General features: G+C 45.2%; 2 protein-coding genes and 1 pseudogene across 2 annotated transcripts in view; 1 reads left to right on the top strand and 2 right to left on the bottom strand.

Moving 5' to 3' along the window:
• Nucleotides 1–390: 390 nt before the first annotated feature.
• The window catches only part of TMC2 (transmembrane channel like 2), a 112,011-nt gene continuing 91,473 nt past the window's right edge, over nucleotides 391–20,928 (top strand). Inside the window, exons 1-3 of the mRNA XM_053573739.1 lie at nucleotides 391–505; nucleotides 14,987–15,299; nucleotides 17,872–18,024. Of these exons, the coding sequence (XP_053429714.1) occupies nucleotides 391–505; nucleotides 14,987–15,299; nucleotides 17,872–18,024 (581 nt within the window). The remainder of the gene's footprint in view (nucleotides 506–14,986; nucleotides 15,300–17,871; nucleotides 18,025–20,928) is intronic.
• On the bottom strand, nucleotides 2,733–2,851 carry LOC128574280 (uncharacterized; annotated as a pseudogene).
• On the bottom strand, nucleotides 7,378–9,024 carry LOC128573684 (threonylcarbamoyl-AMP synthase-like). Its single transcript, XM_053574043.1, is given in 1 exon segment — nucleotides 7,378–9,024. A coding segment is annotated over 1 exon segment (840 nt). The 5' UTR covers nucleotides 9,013–9,024; the 3' UTR covers nucleotides 7,378–8,172.

Here is a 20,928-nt window from a genome sequence, read left to right as displayed (position 1 = left end):
GGCTTTCTTACCCAGTCCTTTCAAGCAATATGAGCTGGTCTTTATATGGGGGGCCCAAGAGACCTTTTCCTTGGTCCCTTGCCTTGATTTCTGCTTCTCTGCCAATTCTGAGAGCTTGGCTCAGCCCTAGAGCTCTCCTAGGGGTCCCAGATCTGCTGGCATTTGTTTTGCTTCATCCCTCTGCCAGAGCCTGGGGCATTTACAGGACAAACTCATCTTTCACAGGCTAATACTAACCATCCTCCTACCTTGATGAGTTACATTACTCTAAAATAGTCTTTCCTTACATTGTCTTACCAAATCCCCTTTTCCATAGGGAGTGAAGAGGAAGAGAAGAAAGAAATTGGGGCAAGAGCGGGTGCACTTCAAGCACTTGCCACCTGAAGAATGATGAGGTTCATACAATTGGAAGAGAGAGCTTTAGTTCTCACAAAGGGTTGTAGCCTGCAGGCTCACAAGTGCAGCCTCAGGCAGACAAGCAAAGGACAAAGAGTTTCAGGGAAAGGTAAAGGAAATAGGAATTTATGCTGAGCAGCTTGGCTGAATATTCATATTTAATACAATACAGGAGGAGAATGTTTATGAAAGGAGAAACACGCATACCCAATTGAGCTGCATGCTCCTCCATAGGTTGCAAGTACAAAAAATGGCAGTGTTAGCCTGAACTGAGGGTAGAGTTTTCATCCCTCTGACATCAAAGGCAAACTGCCCTGTGGTCAGCGGTCTACAGGAATGTTGGTCAGCTCCTGTGTCAAAATCTCAAAAAGGGAGGTATAGCATTAGGCACTGGTTGACAACAGCAACGGAGCAAGTCTTTCTAAAGGGTTGACTTCTGTTTAACCCTTAGGAAGAAAGACTAATAACAGTGGTTAGTGGGGGTGGGGCATAATAAGGGTTTCTGTTTCTAAGTCTTTTGGGTTCCCTCAGCCAAGAGAGGGTCCATTCAGGCTGCTGGTTGGGGCGGGGGGGTGGGTTGGGATATTATTTCTGTTTCTCACATGATACATTTCTTTTCTTCTTTTTTTTTTTTTTTTTTTTGGTCATAGTTGTTTAGCTGGCCCAGGCAAGGTTCCAACCCTCCAGCCTCAGTATATGTGGCTGGCGCTATAACCACTGTGCTACAGGGGCCGAGCCTCACACAGTACTTTTCAATGTACTTACTCCGGTTATCTCATCAGTCCCTGAAGTAAACTCAGCACTTAGCAACTGAGTCTAAAAGACATGGATTTTTTTTTTTTTTTTGAGACAGAGTCTCACTTTGTCACCCTCAGTAGAATACCATGGTGTCATAGCGGATAGCAACCTCAAACTCTTGGGCTCAAGTGATCCTCTTGCCTCAGCCTCCTGAGTAGCTAGGACTCCAAGTGCCCACCACAATGCCTGGCTATTTTTTAGAGATGGAGTCTTGCTCTTGCTCAGGCTGGTCTTGAACTCCTGAGCACAAGCAATCCACCTGCCTGGGCCTCCCAGAGTGCTAGGATTACAGACCTGAGCCACCACAGCCTGCCCAGGAGTCAATCTTAGAAATAAAAAAAAAAAAAAAATCAAAAAACAAAGGTTGGGCAGTCATATCTCAGTGGTTAGGGCACAGGCCATGTACACCAGGGCTGGTGGATTCGAACCCGACCTGAGCCTGCTAAACAACAATGGCAACTACAAAAAAAAAAAAATAGCTGGGTGTTGTGGTGGGTGCCTGTAGTCCCAGCTACTAGGGAGGCTGAGGCAAGAGAATTGCTTAAGCCCAAGAGTTGGAGGTTGCTATGAGCTGTGACACCTCAGCACTCTACAAAGAGTGACATAGTGAAACTCTGTCTCAAAAAAAAAAAAAGATGTCAGGAGATTTGAACACCTAGAAACAATATTTGGCTACTTATTTAAAAATGGCAACGAAACATTTAAAAACATGCATAAAAGGTAATGTGATTACCTACCAAGAACCTTAGCTTTTTTTAAAGTGAAGAAGCTTTATTTTCTTAAATAATCAATGTCACAATAAAACCAACACAAAATACAGAAAATTATTGTGGGAAGACAAAATCTTTGTTATTTAGGCAGATAACACTGGAAAAATAATTAATCCTTCACATGTATATTATAGGCATATCAGTAAACAACAATAAACAGAAGCAAAAACAAATCTCCTATGAAAATTGTGCAAACTTTACTAAGACTTTAACATATTTAGTAGCTTTTCCAACTCATTATTTGCACCTTTATAATCCAAGGCCAATAAAATTTCCTTATTTGAACCTTCAGCTATTTTCCATATTCATTCGGGCTTTGTCCTTCATGGTTCTCTTTGCTAGAATAACCAGTCATTTCACTTTAGGACAAAACTATTCTTTTCCTTTTTTCCGGTTCATTACTTTCCATACAAAGTTGTACCCCTCTATCAAGGTTGATCACAATAGAAGTTCATTTAATTGTAACTCCCAACCAAAGGAACTTTTTTTCTGTTTTTTTGAGACAGAGTCTCAAGTTGTCACCCAGGTTAGAGTGCCATGGCATCACAGCTCACAGCAACCTCAAACTCATGGGCTTAAGTGATTCTCTTGCCTCAGCCTCCCAAGGAGCTGGGACTACAGGCTCCCACCACAATGCCCAGCTATTTTTTGGTTATAGTTGTTATTGTTGTTTGGCGGGCAGGCTGGATTCAAACCCATGAGCTCCAGTGTATGTGGCTGTCGCCCTAGCCACTTGAGCTATAGGCGCTGAGCCAAGAAGAGGCAAAGGGCCTACAGCACCTGGTATTCCCAGGCAGTCTCCCATCCAAGTACCAACCAGGCCCAACCCTGCTTAGCTCCCAGGATCAGATGAGGTCTGGCACATGCAGGGTGGTATGGCTGTAGACCCAAAGGAACTTCTATACTTCTATTTCACGGAATAAACTGGGAAGGCAGCTAATTGTCATCACACATCAGCATTTTTTTTTTTTGGAGACAGAGTCTCACTTTGTCACCCTCAGTAGAGTGCTGTGGCGTCATAACTCACAGTAATATCAAACTCTTTGGTTCAAGTGATCCCCTGACCTCAGCCTCCCAAGTAGCTGGGACTACAGGTGCCTGCCACAACACTCAGCTATTTTTTTAGAGATGGAGCCTCGCTCTTGTTCAGGCGATCCACCCTTCTCGGCCTCCCAGAGTGCTAGGATTACAGGTGTGAGCCACATGGCCTGGCCGTATACATCAACATTTTAGATGAGCAGGGCTCATGAATATGTATAACACAACTTTCTACAAAACACATACTGAAAAGTGTAAGCTGTGGAGCCCAGAGACTAGACAGTAGCAAAGATGCTCAGACCAGGTTTATTGAAAGGGAAGGGTGACAGCCTGGTCAGTGCAAAGGTGGTGTCTGAGCCCAGGGGCATTTAGAGATTCCTTTTTCATACTGGCAGTAGTGGGTGGGCAAATTCCATAACTTTGGGGGGTAGGAGTTAGGGTTCTTTGGCCAAGAATTTGGTGGGGTGGGGAGGCTACCCAGATCCTTCTGTGTCTTTGACTTAGAGAAAATAAGGAGGAAGGGGAAGGGTTCATGAGTGGCTGCATTAGGCCCCCCAACACATACACCCTGTATGCAACTTCTCAAAGAGGCAGAAATTAACACATTCATTAATAGACCCAAAGATCTAAATTCTCTGAAGGATATAAAAAAATAAAATAAAAAGGGGCTGGGCGCAGTGGCTCACACCTGTAATCCTAGCACTCTGGGAGGCCAAGGCAGGCAGATCACCTGAGGTCAGGAGTTGGAAACCAGCTTGAGCTAGAGGGAGATCCCGCTTCTAAAAATAGCCCGGCATGTGATAGGCACTTGTAGTCCCAGTTCCTCAGGAGGCTGAAGCTAGAGAATCGCTTGAGTTCAGGAGTCTGAGTTTGCTGTGAGCTATGATGCCATAGCACTCTACCAGGGCAATAAAGTGAGACTCTTTCTCAAAAATAAATAAATAAATAAAAATTAAAAAAAATAAATAAGAAGCAAAAGTACGTAAACTTTGAATTATTTTTCGTAATCAATGTTTCAGCATTCTACCTTACTTAGAATTATCTAAGCATGCAATGAATATCCATTAACTCAATTTAGTATCAGGCTAAAGTTTTAGGATACCTAAAAATCTTAAAAATTCATCTCCCAGCTGGCATATTACAAAACATAATTACTATTGAGAAAAAATGTTTGGAGTAATGAGTCAATTAAGCACAAATTTAGGGATTTCATAACCTTCAACACTAAATAGAAGTAATGCTAACATATTTGATCACATACATATAAGTCTAGGAATAACATATTCAAGTAGAATGTAAGTTGATAATCCAAAGAAGTCATAGCTGGGCTCGGTGCCTGTAGCTCAGTGGCTAGGGCACCAGCCACATACACGGGAGCTGGTGGGTTCAAACCTAGCCCAGGTCTGCCAAACAACAATAACAACTACAACCAAAAAATAGCTGGGTGTTGTGGCAGGCTCCTGTAGTCCCAGCTACTTGGGAGGCTGAGGCAAGAGAATTATTTAAGCCTAAGAGTTTGAGATTGCTGTGAGCTGGTATGCCACAGCACTCTACCAAGGGTGACCGAGTTAAAAAAAAAAAAAAAAAAGACATGGCTTTTTTTATTAAACCAAACAAAATAAATCAGTCCACTTGCCAAATTTTGCTTAATTTCTGGGAATATTTTTGAATCTTTAATTTATATAAGCACTTATAAACCAATCAAATGAGCTCCTTCAATCTTTAGAAAAACTTCTTGAGAGTTACCTCAAAGCTTCTCACTGATCAGTTTGTTTGTTAAAAATAGATTTTATTTTTCCTTTTTTTGGAGACAGAGTCTCACTTTGTTGCCCTTAGTAGAACGTGGTGGCCTCACACCTCACAGAAACTTGAAGCTCTTAGGCTTGAGCAATCCTCTTGCCTCAGCCTCTGGAGTAGCTGGGACTCCAGGCACTGCCACAGTGCCTGGCTAGGTTTTCTATTTTTAGTAGAGAGGGGTCTGCCTCTTGCTTAGGCTGGTCTGGAACTCCTGATCTCAAGGGATCCAACTGCCTTGGCCTCCCAAAGTGCTAGCCACTGCTCCTGACCAAAAATAATGAATAAAAAAAATTCATTATTTTTAAGAGCAGTCTTAGGTTTAAAGAAAAATTTTGCAGAAATTGCAGTTTCCATATATGACCATCTTTCTTCACCTCCTGTAATGTATTAGCATCTTGCATTGGTATGGTGTATTTGCTACAACTGATGAGCCAGTTTTGATACAGCATTATTAAGCAAAGCCCATAGTTTATATGAGGGTTTGCTCTGTGTTATATATTCTTGGGTCTCATTTTATCACTCAGTAATATACCACCGTATGCATGTTCCACGATTAGTTTATACATTCACCTACTGAAAGACATTTAGATTGCTTCTGAGTTTTGGCAATTATGAATAAGACTTTGTGTGTAGGTTTATCAATTTTTTTCTTTTATGGATCGTGCACGTTTTTGGGGGTGTATCGAAAAAAATTATTGCCAAATCCAGGATCACTTGGATTTTCTCCTATAGTTTTGTGTATTACATTTAGGTCTATAATCTACTTGGACTTAATCTTTGTGAAAGGTGTAATTTCTGTATGTGTGTGTATCTCTCTCTCTACATATATATATAGAGAGGTAAATGTTCGATTGCTCCAGCACCATTTGTTGAAAAAATTATCCTTTCTCCATTGTGTTTTCTTTTCTCTTTTGTCAAGGTGAATTGGCTCTATTCCTGTGGGTCTATTTCTGGGCTCTTTATTTTGATCCATTTATTTATTTATTCATTCATTCATTCTTATTTGTTTATTTATATATTTGAGACAGCATCTCAAGCTGTTGCCCTGGGTAGAATGCCATGGAATCATAGCTCACAGCAACCTCCAACTCAGGCTCAAGCAATCCTCCTGCCTCAGTTTTTCTATTTTTAGTAGAGACCAGGTCTCGCTTTTGCTCAGGGTGATCTTGAACTTAGCTGCTCAGGCAATCCACCCACCTCAGCCTCCCAGAGTGCTAGGCATGAGCCACTATGCCTGGCCTTATTTATTTATTGTCTTTCACCAATATCACACTGTCTTAATCACTGTAACTTTATAGTTAAGTCTTGATGTGGGATAGTATAATTAGTAATTTGTGTCTTCTCACCTTGGTTAGCGTGGCTAGAGTTTTATCAATATTATTTATCTTTTCAAACAATCATGCTTTGGTTTTGCAATTTTCTCCATTGTTTTCCCATTTTTAGTTTTATTGAATTTTGCTCTAATTTTTTTGGGGGGGAGACATAGTCTCACTCTGTTGCTCTGATTAAAGTGCTGTCTCATCATAACTTCAAACTCTTGGGCTCAAGGGATCCTCTTGCCTCAGCCTCCCAAGTAGCTGGGACTATAGGTGCAGCCACAATGCCCGGCTATTTTAGTAGAAACAGGGTTTCACTGTTGCTCAGGCTGGTCTCAAACAGCTGAACTCAAGCGATCTGCCTGCCTTGGCCTCCCAGAGTGTAGGATTACTGGTGTGAAGCCACCTTGTCCAGCCTTTTGCTTTAATTTTTGGTGTTTCTTTTCTTTTGTTTACTGAGGATTTAATTTCCCCTTCTTTCTAGTTCCTAAAGTGGAAGCTTAGATTATTGATTTTAGATCTTTCTTCTTTTCTAATATATGCATTCAATGCTATAGTTCTCTCTCTAAGCACTGCTTTTGCTGTATCAAACAAATTTTAATAAGCTATATTTTTATTTAAATTTAGCTCAAAATAATTTTCCATTTCTCCTGAGACGACTTCTTTGACCTATGTGTTATTTAAAAGTGTGTTGCCTCATCCCCAAGTATTTTATTATTTTCTATATTTTTGTTATAGAGTTCTGGTTTAATCCCTTTGTGATCTGAGAGTATACTTTGTATGATTTCTATTTTTTAATTTGTTAATATACGTTTTATGGTCTATCTTGGTGAATGTTCTATGTGAGCTCAAGAAGAAACTCTTCTTATTAAGTTACATATTCTGTAAATGTCAATATTTTTCTTTCTTTCTTTTTTTTTTTTTTTGCAGTTTTTGGCTGGGGCTGGGTTTGAATCCACCACCTCCAGCATATGGGGCCAGCGTCCCACTACTTTGAGCCCCAGGCGCTGCCCATTTTTTTTTTTTTTTTTCTTTTTTTGAGACAGTTTCTTTCTATTGCTTGGGCTAGAGTGTCATGGCCTCAGCCTCACTCACAGCAAGTTCAGATTTCTGGACTCAAGCAGTCCTCCTACCTCAGCCTTCTAGGTAGCTGGGAGTAGGAGGGAGTGCCCCTGTGCCTGGCTAATTTTTCTATTTTTAGTAGAGACGGAGTCTCTCTCTTGCTCAAACTGGTGGAGAACTCTTTTTTTTTTTTTTCTTTAATAGCAGCATTTTTTATATTAAAGAAAAATAAAGTTCAAATGCCCAACAATAATCACATTTAACACTTGGTATACATATAAATAAAGACAAAAAGCTGCCAACACTGGATTTAAATAAAGGTTTTATAGGGTTATGAGATATAATTATAACCTGTTTTCTGAATAAATAAGAAGGTCACTGGTTGAAAAGGATAATAGAGATTTCTTTCTAATACTCTCTTCATCTGGATTCTCCCCACACCTCTCCTCCCTGCCATCTGAGCAGAACTCCCGCTGTTAGACCGAATGAGTGTTCCCAGCCAGGCAATCACAACATAGGGCTCCACTAGCTCTGCTGGTTCAGAGGAAACCGTGCTTGGTCTATGGCTCCATACTCTTTATCCTAACCTGGTTCCAACTTTGGAAGCCCAATCCATGTCCTTGGTTACCTGAGAGTTTGAAACAGCACTAGCACTTCTACCTGGTTTGAACCTTGAATGCCACCAGAGAGGAGGCTCGCACAAGATTCCAAATTTCTTACTTACATTACTGTTCAATTAGAATAAGGCCACCTAGGAATGTTCTTAACCTCTTTATTCAGCTTTTGGCTGACAGATTAAACTATAAATAATAAGTACAACCTTTCCCCCAAGTGCCAAGCTAAAACAGCACTTTCTGGGCCTTGGTCTATTTTGCCTAAGGGGTCAGGCTAGTGATGTAGCTCCAGCGGCCTCTGCAAATGAGGCCTTGCCAACCACTAGTGTACAGACACATAGTATCGAGCACCAGTCCTTGGGCCTTCCCTCCTTCTGAGTTTTACAAGCAGGACTCATGTGAGGGAAGCAGCCTGTACTTCTGTTGGAGGATGGCTGTAGTTCTTTCTAGGGCACAGCCAGGACGAATAATGCCAAACTTTCCAGGCACAGATAAATCAACCACAGTTGAGCCAAGGCGACACTCAGGGCTCTGGCTATCCCCAATTGGTCCTCCATCAATGACCAAGGACAAATGAGGCCAGAGGTGTTGGAACTCCTCAACGATCAGAGAACTGGCCTGGGAGCTGAGGTTGGCACTAGTGAGAGCAAGAGGTTTCCCAAACATTTGGGACAAATCTTGCATAAAGGCATGGTCAGGAATTCGGATGCCTACAAGAGGAGTAAAGGGGTTCAGGTCCTTGTTGAGAGCCTCTGTGCGTTCCATCACCAGAGTCACTGGTCCTGGCAACAAGTCTTTCAGGAGCTCCTCTGGTACTCTTACATGGCAGTACCTGTAGACGTCGGCCACGCGGCCCAGGCATACCGCCAGCGGCTTGGCCTCGCTGCGGCCCTTGAGGAGGTACACATCGCGCAGTGCCGCCGAGCAACTCGCCGAGCAGGCCAGGCCGTACAGCGTATCGGTGGGGACCGCCAACACGGCGCCGGCGCGCAGCTCGGCCACGGCGGCCCGCAGCGCCTCCGTTCAGCCGGCGCGCTCGGAGCTCGCGGCCTGCCCGGCCCAGCTCCCTGGGAGCCGCAACAGCCGGGCCCCTGGCATCGCCGGAGCAGGGCTTGGCGGGCGGAGGAGGCGGCCGCTCCGGGAGCCCACAGGTTCCTCGCTCAACCCCAGGCTGGCAGACACCGCGGCCCTCATGCCGCCGCACCAACGCGCAGAAGACATCTCTGGTGGAGAACTCTTAACCTCAAATGATCCTCTCACCTCAGCCTCCCAGAGTGCTAGGATTATAGCTATGAGCCACTAAGCTCAGTCTGACAATTTCTTTCTTTAATTGGTATATTGAGGCTATTTAAAGTGATTATTGATATAGTTAGATCAATACTTAATTTATTTATTGCTGTTTTCTCTTTGATGCCCTTCTTTGTTCATGTTTTTATCTTCCACTCTTCTGCTTTTTGTTTCAGGGGTGGGGAGGGATAGATATGGGTCTCACTATGTTGCCTTCCAAAGTGCTGGGATTACAGGCATGAGCCACCACACCAGGCCCCTTCTGTGATTCTGATTGAGCATTTTATGTGATTTCAGCTTCTCTTCTTTCTTAGCATATACATTCTATTTCTTCTTTACTTTTTACTTTTCTTTTTAACATTTGCAATTGAATTTGCAATGTGCACTTACAACTAATGCAGGTCAGCTTTTAAATAACACTACCCCTTTGCATGGTCAGTACAGGTACTTTGTACTAGGATATTTCCAACTCCTCCCTGCTATTGTTCTGACATTCTTGTAATTTATTTCACTTACGTGTCTGCAAGCTATGATTGTGCAATATATTGTTGTCATTATTTGAAACAAAACTTTATCTTTTAGATAAGTTAAGAATTTAAAAGGGAAAGATTTCGGGTTGGGCACAGTGGCTCATGCCTGTAATCCCAGCACTCTGGGAGGCTGAGGTAAGCAGATCACCTGAACTAGAGTGGATACCCGGTCTCTAAAAATAGCCAGGCGTTGTGGCAGGCTCCTGTGAGCTGTGATGCCATGGCACTCTACCCAGGGCAACAGAGTGAGACTCTGTCTCAAAAAAAAAAAAAAAAGAAAGAAAAGAAAAGAAAGAAAGGATACTGTTGACTGTTTCTTGGAAGTGAATTAATGGACCGTATGTAGTCTGTCTCAAAACTTTCATAGTCACCCACATATCCACCTGCCCTGATCACCAAAGGGCCAAGCAGCAGGCAACTAGGAGCAGTTCCTAGGCCCCAGAGCCCATTGAAATGATTCAGACTAGCCACGCCTAGCACCTGCCTCCCCCATTCCTCCCTTCTGGAAAGCATAGTAAAGGCCCTTGTCCATGTTTTCTCCCTTACTCCCTCTACCTTTTCATGGACCTCAATGCTTCCCTGTGTGGCCCAGCATTGTGTGCCGCACCTCCTGTCTCTAGGGATCTATGGGTATAAAAACCTTCTTCTTATTGAGAATCATTTCCACATTTGTGCATCTTACTATAGCTGAGTAAAACAAGCTCCAACTACCACTTACCATTACCAGTCTTGGTTCCCAGGGAGGACTTTTGATCCTGGGCTTCTGCTCCAGGTAAGCTAAGCTACAGGGTCTGACAATTGTTTTATAAGGCCTGACAATTAATTTTTTGTGTGTTTATGTTGACATCACCGTACAAACAACTCAGTAAGGGTTCACAATCTTGGCCTACCATTGTCTCACAGCCGTGTTCACGGGGACATGTGGCAGTATCTTGCTGAGTGGCGTTCATTATTGCTATTGCATGTTTTTGTGTGTATACAACAACTCTGATGGTCAGTCCAGAAAAAGAAAGGGCTCCAAAATTGCTTTAAAGGGTGGACTAGGCACTGGCATCAGTGAATAGCTTCCCAAGGGGAGGACTTTGAAGGTGACCATACTCATATTCAGCAATGACGTATGTAGCACTTATTTTAGGATGAATATGTGAACTCAACTGTTAGACCCTCACATGATTCTCTGTCACCCTCCAGTTTGGATGGCAGTAACTTTCCCATAGAACCCAACTCTCTGACAGATCTAAGAAGAATTGCTGTTTTTCAGTTTGTTCAGCTTGCTGTTGTAGTTGGGATGGGAAGGATGACTTCTAAGCTCTTTCATGTCAGAGTGGAAAATAAAAGGTTAGTAGTTTTATTTTTTACAAATTCTCTATCTTCTTAGCCAAGGCAGGGCAGTTCTTTCCCCCAATGTCTCTTGCATTTACAATTTCTTCAAACATCTTTATCAAGCAATTTCCTCCACTAGGGTTTGAATGACTGAATGGAAAGTCTATAAAAAAGCACAAAAGCAATCATGTCATTTCTCTGCCTAAAACTTTTCCAGGGCTCTTCCCACTACCAATAGGGTGACCAACTTGTCCCGGTTTACCAGGGACATCACCAGTTTTAATTCTGAAAGTCCCCTGTTCTAAAAAAACCCTTCAATTACTGCCCCAGGTGACTTTAAACTTTAAACTTTATTTTAAAATAGAAAGTTACGTGTCCAGGAAACCCTCTTCTCTCACACCACTCACTACGGAACCCTACCCCATAGCCTAACTTACTGTGGACCCTCCACCCCATTTCCAGGCCTCAGACTAGAAGTTTCTTCCTTCAGAGTGTCTTTTCAGCTGGTCAGGTCTGAGTGAAGCTGGCCCCTGTACTCCTGACTCATGTGTTACCTTCTCTGCTAATTCAAAGCTTAGTGTCAATCTTGGTTACTGCCATAGCCCTGTACCTCAAAGAGTGTTTGGCAAATGCTTGCTAAATGCTTTTTTATGGGCGTGTGAGTTAGGGAATAAAATAACCAATGCCTCTCCTTGGAGTTTTTGGCCAGCTCAGTGGGTCAGCCCCTTGTCCACTTGAATATGCTACCAATAACTTTGCTTGGAACCCAAGAAGAGAAATTTGAGTCTCTCTTAGAACTTCACAGCAGGCTGGGCGTGGTGGCTCACACCTGTAAATCCCAGCACTCTGGGAGGTCAAGGTGGGTGCATCACCTGAGCTCAGGAGTTCAAGACCAGCCTGAGCAAGAGTGAGATCCTGTCTCTAAAAATAGGCAGGCGTTGTGGCGGGCATCTGTAGTCCCAGCCACTTGGGAGGCTGAGACAAGAGGATCGCTTGAGTTCAGGAGTTTGAGGTTGCTGGGAACTATGATGCCACAGCACTCTACCCAGGGTGACAGCATGAGACTCTGTCTCAGAAAAAACAAAAAAAGAAAGACCTTCAAAGCAAGTTCTCTTCCCTAAATCTGGCGTGCTCCAGCTCACAGCACACTTGCACAGACATTAGCTCAGATGAGTTTCCCAACCACACTTTGAGGTAGGGCCTGTGGACAGGTTAGTTCCCTGCACGAGGATGATTGCTTTCCAGAGATAAGGAGAGGGGAGTAGGATGGAGCAGAGGCAGGAGCTAGTCTCGGCTGGATTCCAGCCTCCGTCTCACCCCATGGGGAGATGTGGAACATGAACAAAGCATAGACTTTCCTGCCTTGGGACACCAGGACTTTGTACCCTAAATCAGTAAGTAATCAGCTGTGGGCTACTCAAAGAGAAGAAAGGGAGATAAACTATGGGGCATTTCCCAACAAGATGACTGCCATGAGCCCAGGGCTCCCTGGAGAAGGAGAAGCTGTGAGCTGGTAGAGCCAACACACATAACATTAAAGGGGGTGATGCTGGAGCCAGGCAGCGGGGACTCAGGCAGACCACCAGTAGCACCTCCGAGAGCCCGAGAGGAAGCCGACTCAGAGAACGAGCCACCCGCCCGGCTACCTAGGTAACAACCAGCCCAGGCAGCCTTCCCACCCAGATGTCCAGACTCCAAGTCCCCAGCTCAGGCTGCCCAATCCAGCCCCACCTACCATCACCCAGATGTGGTGCTATTTTATAGGGTAGCCTGTTCCTCAGAATGTAAAAGCTCAAGGGTCGAGGAAGCAGACAGGCAGCTTTCAGGACTGCGTGGTGGGAGGTTTAGGGGGTACTCCCCTCTGTTCCGTCCAGAGTGTGAGCTCTCACAGTGCAAGTGGGGAGTTCTACCTGGTCATGGCAGAAAAGCTGAGGCCAAGAGCCACTGCAGCAGACAATGAGAGCCAGGGCTCTGCAGCCAGCCGGAGTCCAGGCAACGACCACCCTGACACAGGATCTCAGAGGCCAGAAGCAGCAGGTGTGCTGGGGACTCAGGAGGGGAAAGAACCTTTACTGAATACCTCTCATGTGCCAGATCCCCGCTCCTTTTTTTAAGAAACTCCCCCTATCACGCAGGGAAATCGGGGTTATAGAGCCATTTCACAGGTGAGAAAATTGGGGTACAGAAAAGTAGTTCATTTGTGGTCACAGAGATAAACAAGCAATAGAACTGAGATTTTCACACAGAGCAGCCTAGCCTCAAACTGGTGTTCTTTTACAGACTTTTTGGTTGAAAGTGACAGAGTAATGACATCTGTTCTCAGATGCCAGTTGCCATGCTGTGCTTATTATCAATCTAACAGAGTATGAACATCCATGTTAGAGATGAGCTGAGACCCAGACAGGTTAGGAGACTTGCTCAAAGACACCAAACCAGGAAGTGATGGAAAGGTTCATTGTTTTTGCTTTTTGTTGTTGTTTGTTTCTTTTGTTTTTGAGACAGAGTCTCACTCTGTGGCTCTAAGTAGAGTGCTGTGGCATCCTAGCTCAGAGCAACCTCAAACTCTTGGGCTAAACCCATCCTCCTGCCTCTGTCTCCAGAGTAGCTGGGACTACAGATGCCTTCCCTGACACCCAGCTTGTTTTTCTAATTTAAGTAGAGACATAGTCTCGCTCTTGCTCAGGCTGGTCTTGAACTCCCGAGCTCAAGTAATCCACCTGCCTTTGGCCTCCCAGAGTACTAGATTATAGGTGTGAGCCACCACACCAGCCCAAGATGTTCATTATTAATATCACAACCTCATTATCATTTCACCTGTATTTGATTTGTAAATGCCTATATGGATAGTTGCACTTGGGCAAACTGTAGGGAAAGATCATACTGTAGAGTGAATTCTGTTCCGCCAGACCATTTGTCAATGCTGTAAGGTCACTGACAAAATACAAATAAATGCCAGGGTGTGGTGGTTCATGCCTTTTAATCCTAGCAGTCTGGGAGGCCGAGGCAGGAGGACTCCTTGAGTTCAAGAGTTTCTGACCATACTGAGACCCCAGTCTCTATTAAAAATACAAAAAGTAGCTTGGTGTAGTGGTGGACACCTGTAATCCCAGCTACTCAGAATGCTGAGACCAGAGGATCGCTTGAGACCTGGTGTTGGAGGCTGCTGGCTGCTATGATGACACCACTCCACTCTAGCCTGGGACACAGAGCAAGACTGTCTCAACAAACATTTAGGCAGCACTGAGGAAAAGGACCTAACCTGACTTAGCAACACTCACCCATTGTCCCCTCCCTCATGCAGAGGGCACACCAGAGGGCAGCCTCTGGAGAATGGAGCCAGCCAGACCCTTCCTGCACCCTTCCTATCTCAGCACCTAGCCTTACCAAACAGAGGCCTACAGTAGGCCTTGACACTGGGGGTCAGGACATGACTCAGCTCAAAAGGCACAGCCTAGATCTCTACCTGAGGCTTAGGCAAGAGTGTCAAAGATCCAGTAAGTCAGAGAAAGAGGGGAAGTCATTTTCATCTGAGACCAGAGGAATACTTTGGAGCTGTAGGGCAGAAAAGGTTTGGGTTTTCAAATACCTCATGGTTCATGGCTGAGACCCCAATAACAGAAGACAGACTAATGAGAGGAGAAGATGCACATTTATTTAACATAAGCTTTACATGACACAAGAGCCTTCAGAAATGGAGGCCCAGAGACTCAGGGAAAACTGTATTCTTATGAACAGTCATGTAGGAGTATGACTGGAGGACAGAATGTCTGATCTAATGGTAATAAACTAGGGGGAACTTAGCAAGGCCTGTTTGCCCAGACACAAAGGTCTTCAGGGGAGAAGGAAGATGATGGTCAGTGAGTGATGTCACTGTTCCTGCCATTTTCTCAATTTCCCTCCATTTAAGATACTTAGTCTGCCAAGGAGCCATATTTTAGGGCATCGTGTTCTGAGCCCTGACAGAATTGATGAGCTCCAGGAAATATCTGGGGCTATTGATTTGTCACGGCTTAGAGGCGTGTGGAGCCAGGAGGTTCTATTTCTTGCCTCTGCAGGGGACAGAAGGAGGAGACCCTCAAGCAAGTGGGCCCCCGGAGCTGAGGGTCCCCCAGGCAGACGTGGATCTCCACCCAGGCAGAAAGAGCGCACTAGGGGCAGCCCACGGCCAGGGTCTCCCCGGAGGAAGCAGACAGTGCGCAGGAGCCGGGGAGGGGAGCCACGGGGACAGGAGCGGAGCACGACAGAGAGGACCCATGAAGGAAGGCAGAAGGATGGGCAGGCTTCCCTCAAGGAGCAGAGTGCACCCCCAAAGAAGGAAAAGGAGGTGCTAAAGAAGGAGGAGTCCTGGACGAGGCTCAAGAAACCCAGGTGTGTTGTGGCTCTGATTGGGGCACCCACTGTGCACTGTCCCTGACTGAAGAGAAACTGATGTCCCCTTCCTCTGCTTTCCTCCTCTAGAAATGTGACATTGGTCTGGAAGACCTACAAGTGTTCTACCAACTCTGAAATTCTAGGACTTGGGGATTTGTCTCCTTCATTCCATTAGAACTAACACACATGGCTAGTGGACAGAGCCATCTTGGGGGATTAGCAAGTGGGGGGTTTGTTTCATGTTTTGAAGCTTCCATGAGCATCTTCCTCTCTTTGCCTCCCTTTTATGCTCACTGGGGGTAATATATGCCTTATTCATATGTTTTAAGAATCTCCTGTGATAATATTAGGGAGGCTTCTGAAACATTTGGAAGTATTAGGGTCACAGTGTGGAGGTGATGCTCCTTCCCACTATGTAACAAATCCTCACCAGCGCCATTACTCAGGTGTTCCACGGTTCCTCTCCACCTTTACTGAGAGGAAGCCAAGGCCCTCCCTTGAAAGAGGCCACTGATCCTCTCTGTTACCCATGCCAGTCATCTTGGCTTGGTTAAGACCTTCGTCTACTGTCTGGTTGCTCCCAGACATGAGCTGAAGGGGTAAAGGATGCATGGTGCCTTTTGCAACTTAATGAGAACATGAATGCATCATCGATGGACCCTGGGTGTCCTGAACTCTGAAGGGATCATGTACCATCTAATGGACCCCAGATATCTGGATGGCAGATGTAATGTAAGGGGTACAGACAAGAACTCATTCATGCAGCTTCAGCTCAGGGCCATGGCAGGGTGTAGAAAGATGAAAGGCTCTGTCCCTGATGCCCAGATGCTTACCGCAGAGGAGATAAGACACAGGCATCAGTAATCACACGCTGAGACAGTAAGCAACATGTACAGACTACAGATACAGAGTGCTGTATCGCTAGGGCCTCAGGGCTCCTCCATGGAGGGGATAAGCATTTCAATGAGACTTCAAAGAGCAGGTGGAATTTGGGCAAGCAATGACTGCATGCCTACACTCCTCAGACTAAGGGAGCACCCTGTGGGAAGACTCAAAGGCAGAGATTGTGGGGTATGACAAAAAAATATATAGGTATAGACATAGCATAGTCATAGACAGACATAGACACAGACAGACATAGACACAGACAGACATAGTCATAGACATAGACAGACATAGACATAGACATAGACAGACATAGTCATAGACAGACATAGACACAGTCAGAGATGGACATAGTCATAGACATAAAGAGGCATAGACATAGACATAGACATAGACATAGACATAGACATAGACATAGACATAGACATAATGTGTTCTGGGCTTTGCAACATTCAAAAGCATCCCAGGACTTCATTTCCCCTTAGGAGTTAATCAGAAGTAAAACCTCACAACACCTGCCACAACCTGGTCTCTAAAACCTGTGGTAGCCCCATCCCACATCCCACTAGTTTAATTTGTGAAGCTTGCTAAAGCCACCCAGGCATGATGCTTCCTTAGTTCTCTCCTCCACCCAACACCCTCTCTTCCCCTCAGACTCTCCCCTCCACCCCTGTCTCACTCTTTTTATCCCTAAAGCTGTGAGATGGCCTGGAGGCTATGAGGAGTGCATGTGATCACCTGGATTTTGTACAGCTGGGCACACAGTCTAGTCTGGGAGATGGGAGGGTTCTTGCACGGGGCATTTCTAGCTGGACGTTCTCAGCTGTGCAGTCCAGTATGACAGTCACCAGCCACACATGGCTGTTGAACACTTGAACTGTGGCCCATGTGACCGAGGAACTTAATTTCTAATTAAATTTTAATTTAATATTAATACCACCAGGTTGACACCAGAGTTAGTGAATTTACTTACCTCCGACAGACAGATGTAGTTTTAAAACTGATTTGATTTAACTTTGAAGCCAAAATATTTCTTCTACAAAAAGATGACCTCGTGTTTTCAGTGCAGATGGAAATACCAAAGGAAAATGCTATTTTGCTGCTTGATTCAGTTACTGGGAAACATTTTAATATGTCTAAAACAATCTGGGCATGTGAATCTATGTTTCATCTGTACATTTATGAAATCCAAATACCCACTAAGTATATCTGATGAAAGTTTAACTGTCTCAATTGCTGTGTGCTATGGGTATAAAATGAGCATTAGACTTTAAAAATAGCATTTTAAAAGGCTGTAAAATATCTTTAATAATTTTATACTGATTACATGCTAATTTGTAATTTTTAATATATTGGATTAAATTAAATGTATTATTAAAGTATCTGTTTCTTTTTGCTACATGAAGGTGGCTTCTAGTACAATAAGCAGCTCTGTTCTATTTCCAATGGGCAGGGCTGTGCTAGAGTATGGAGTGAGGTGAGGAGGCAGAGAAACAGAGGCTGGGGAGGCAGCCCCAGTGCCCGGGGCTACAGGAGAGTGTTTTGGCCTCTGCAATCACTGATAGCTTCCAAGCAGGGGGCAGGAGTGTTGTCTTGCCTGTGGGCTCCTCTGCATTCAGGAACTCCTGAGGACACCCACCTCCTTTCCAACTCTCCTCTGTATCTCTCCTGTTCCTGCCTCCAGATCATCCTCTGTGGCCTCCAGTGCCTCTGGTGGGGAGTCCCTGTCTGAAGAGGAACGGGCCCAGATCTTGGAGCAGGTGGAGGAGAAAAAAAAGCTCATTGCCACCATGCGGAACAAGCCCTGGCCCATGGCAAAGAAGCTGGTGGAGCTCAGGTGAGCAAGCTGGTGGGCGACCACGGCCTATCAGTGTCCACAGGCTCAGTATCTTCCTTCCGTCTGCCTCAAGGGGAAGGCTCCAGAGGAGCCCCATGAGAGCCAAGACAGGCCTTGATTTTAGCCAGCACCACACAGAGTCTGGAAGGGGAGACACGGGAGACTCAGCACACTCCCTGCCTGTACCCAGCCCTTCCATTGCTTGCCACCTTTCTATCCCATGCCCACCTCATCTGGTGGCTTCCATGCCTCCCTCACAGGCTGACTCAGACATGCCTTCCAGGGCATGGTTCCCATGACCCCTCCTCCTCCTCCAGAGCAGCTCTCTCTTATGCTCTTTGAGCACCCAGAGTCTCTCTGTGTGCAGGATGGGAGAGAGGGTCTATCTCAGCTACTCCTACATCCTTATTGCCTAAGACCACACTGGTACCCATGCTCTGGGAATATTGTTCTGAGGATGATAAGCCCCCCCACCCACCCACCCACTGTAGCCGCACCATTCAACTCCTATTTTCAATTCTCTGGTTCCCATAAGAAATGCTGACACACCGAGCATTTTATCATTCTTTTTTTTTTTTTTTTTTTTTTTTGTAGAGACAGAGTCTCACTGTACCGCCCTCGGTAGAGTGCCGTGGCGTCACACGGCTCACAGCAACCTCCAACTCCTGGGCTGAAGCGATTCTCTTGCCTCAGCCTCCCTAGTAGCTGGGACTACAGGCGCCCGCCACAACGCCCGGCTATTTTTTGGTTGCAGTTTGGCCGGGGCTGGGTTTGAACCCGCCACCTTCGGCATATGGGGCCGGCGCCCTACTCACTGAGCCACAGGCGCTGCCCTCTTTTTTGTTTTTTTGATACAAAGTCTCACTCAGTTGCCCTGGGTAGAGTGCCCACGTGTCGGAGCTCACAGCAACCTCAACTCTTGAGCTTGAGCAATACTCTGGCCTCAGCTTCCCCAGAAGCTGGGACTAGAGGTGCCCACCACAATACCTGGTTAGTTTTTCTACCTTTTTTTTATTAAGACAAAGTCTCACTTTGTCATCCCTAGTAGAGTGCTGTGGTGGCATAGCTCACAGCAACCTCAGAGTCTTAGGCTCAAAGCCATTCTCTTACCTCAGTCTCCCAAGTAGCTGGAACTACAGGCAACCACCGCTACATCTGACTTTTTCTTTTAGAGACAGGGTCTTGCTCTTGCTCAGGCTGGTCTCAAACTCTTGAGCTCAGGCTATCCACCTCAGATTACAGGCACCGTTTCATGATTCTTGAGTCTCTGCTGCACTTTTGAGATAAGAGCAGTAATCATATTGCATAACTTCTGGTTTTCCACTAAAAGATTCCCATCCAACATTACCATTCTTCCCTAGGTCCCTCCTGTTTCTCTGTCACAGCATTGGTGGTGACACATTCCCGCTTCCTCTTTACTAAGAAGAAAGCCCATGTTCCCTGGCTCCTCTCACACCTGAGTTTCCTCATTGCTCAAGTCTAACTCCTTACCCTTTATTAAGCAGAGAAGTTGGCAGCTGTACTTTGGCACCATTCACCAAAGTAGCATAGTAAAAACTCTGGCTACAGCAACACGGTGAGACCTTGACCAGGGTCCTGGGAAACAGAGCTCACTCCACTGCCCTGCAAATTATTACATTCTCTCCTAGGTAGCTGCAAGAAGAAATAGCTCCCTGCAGTGCCTCTAGACTTGTGCTCCAAACCAGTGCTGGCCGCCAGAACTTTCTGAGATGTGGGAAATAGTCCTACATCCGCACTGTCCAATCCACAGCTACGAGCCACGTGTAGCTATTCAGCACTTGAAATGTAGTTAGTGTGATGGAAAACTTGAATTTTTGGTTGTTTTTAGTTTAGGTTTAAATTTATGTGTAACATGAGGACTATGGTTAGTAATATATTGGATACCTGAAAATTGCAAAGAGTAGATTTTAAATGTTCTCAGCATGAAAAAATAACAAGTATATGAGGTAATAAATATGTTAATTAGTTTGATTGGGCCATTTCAAAATGTGCACATATATCAAAACATCATGTATACCATAAATATTTGTAAGTTTTATTTGTCAACTAAAACAATACAATAAAAAATAATTTTTTTAATTTAAATAGTCACACGTGGCTACTGACAAGTGTGGACTGTGCGCTCAGCTGGGGGCATTGTCTTCCTTCCCAGCTTCCTTTTATTGAGTCCTTTCTCCTGCCTCCCTCCAGGTGGGGTTCTTCCTCCTGTCAGCAGGGTGGAACAGCCACCTGTCACTCTAACAGAAACTCACCCCCACTCAGGTGTCACCAGAACACATCTTTTATTAACAGTGGAAAAAGAGCAACCTTGATGCTTATGGAAATGAGATCTCCAGCGGGCTGGCATTCTCAGGGACCATGAAAATCCCTAAGGGCTATTCAGCTGCCCAGAGGAGAAATCTGCCATCTTCTCCCCGCCTCTGAGGGGCAGGCCCTGCTCCTGACAGGACAGGCAGAAGCTGAGGTCTGGGAAGCTGGAGAGATCTGTCTCTCTCACTGGAGCAGATCTCCCCACAAATAGTGGATCTCTGCCCTGCAGACCCCCTCCCTCCTCTCCCTGCCCACTTCCCTCCCTGGAGATTCCTCATCCTAGGCTCAGGTCTGAGGCTCTTCAGCCTCTGGGTCTCCACTCAAGCCAGTGCCTCTGCCTAGAAGACCGGTGCTTTCTGCCCACTCACTTGGCTAATTCCTACACTCCCTATATACTTGAGCCAAGTGTCCCTTATGCAGGGAAGTCTCCAACACCCTTCTCCACACTCAGCCTGGGTTACTGACTATCCTCTAGTCCCCAAGACTCTGTCCCCTCACTTGATCACATGCTCTTCTTTGCAGAGCTGTGTCTTCTTTATCTTTTTAATATTCTCTCCTTTCTATTCCCAGCCA

Source organism: Nycticebus coucang, chromosome 21 (genome assembly GCF_027406575.1).
Source record: "Nycticebus coucang isolate mNycCou1 chromosome 21, mNycCou1.pri, whole genome shotgun sequence".
In the NCBI taxonomy this organism is placed as follows: domain Eukaryota; kingdom Metazoa; phylum Chordata; class Mammalia; order Primates; family Lorisidae; genus Nycticebus; species Nycticebus coucang.
The sequence above is the reverse complement of the archived record's forward strand: the minus strand, read 5'-3'. Positions and strand labels throughout refer to the sequence as shown.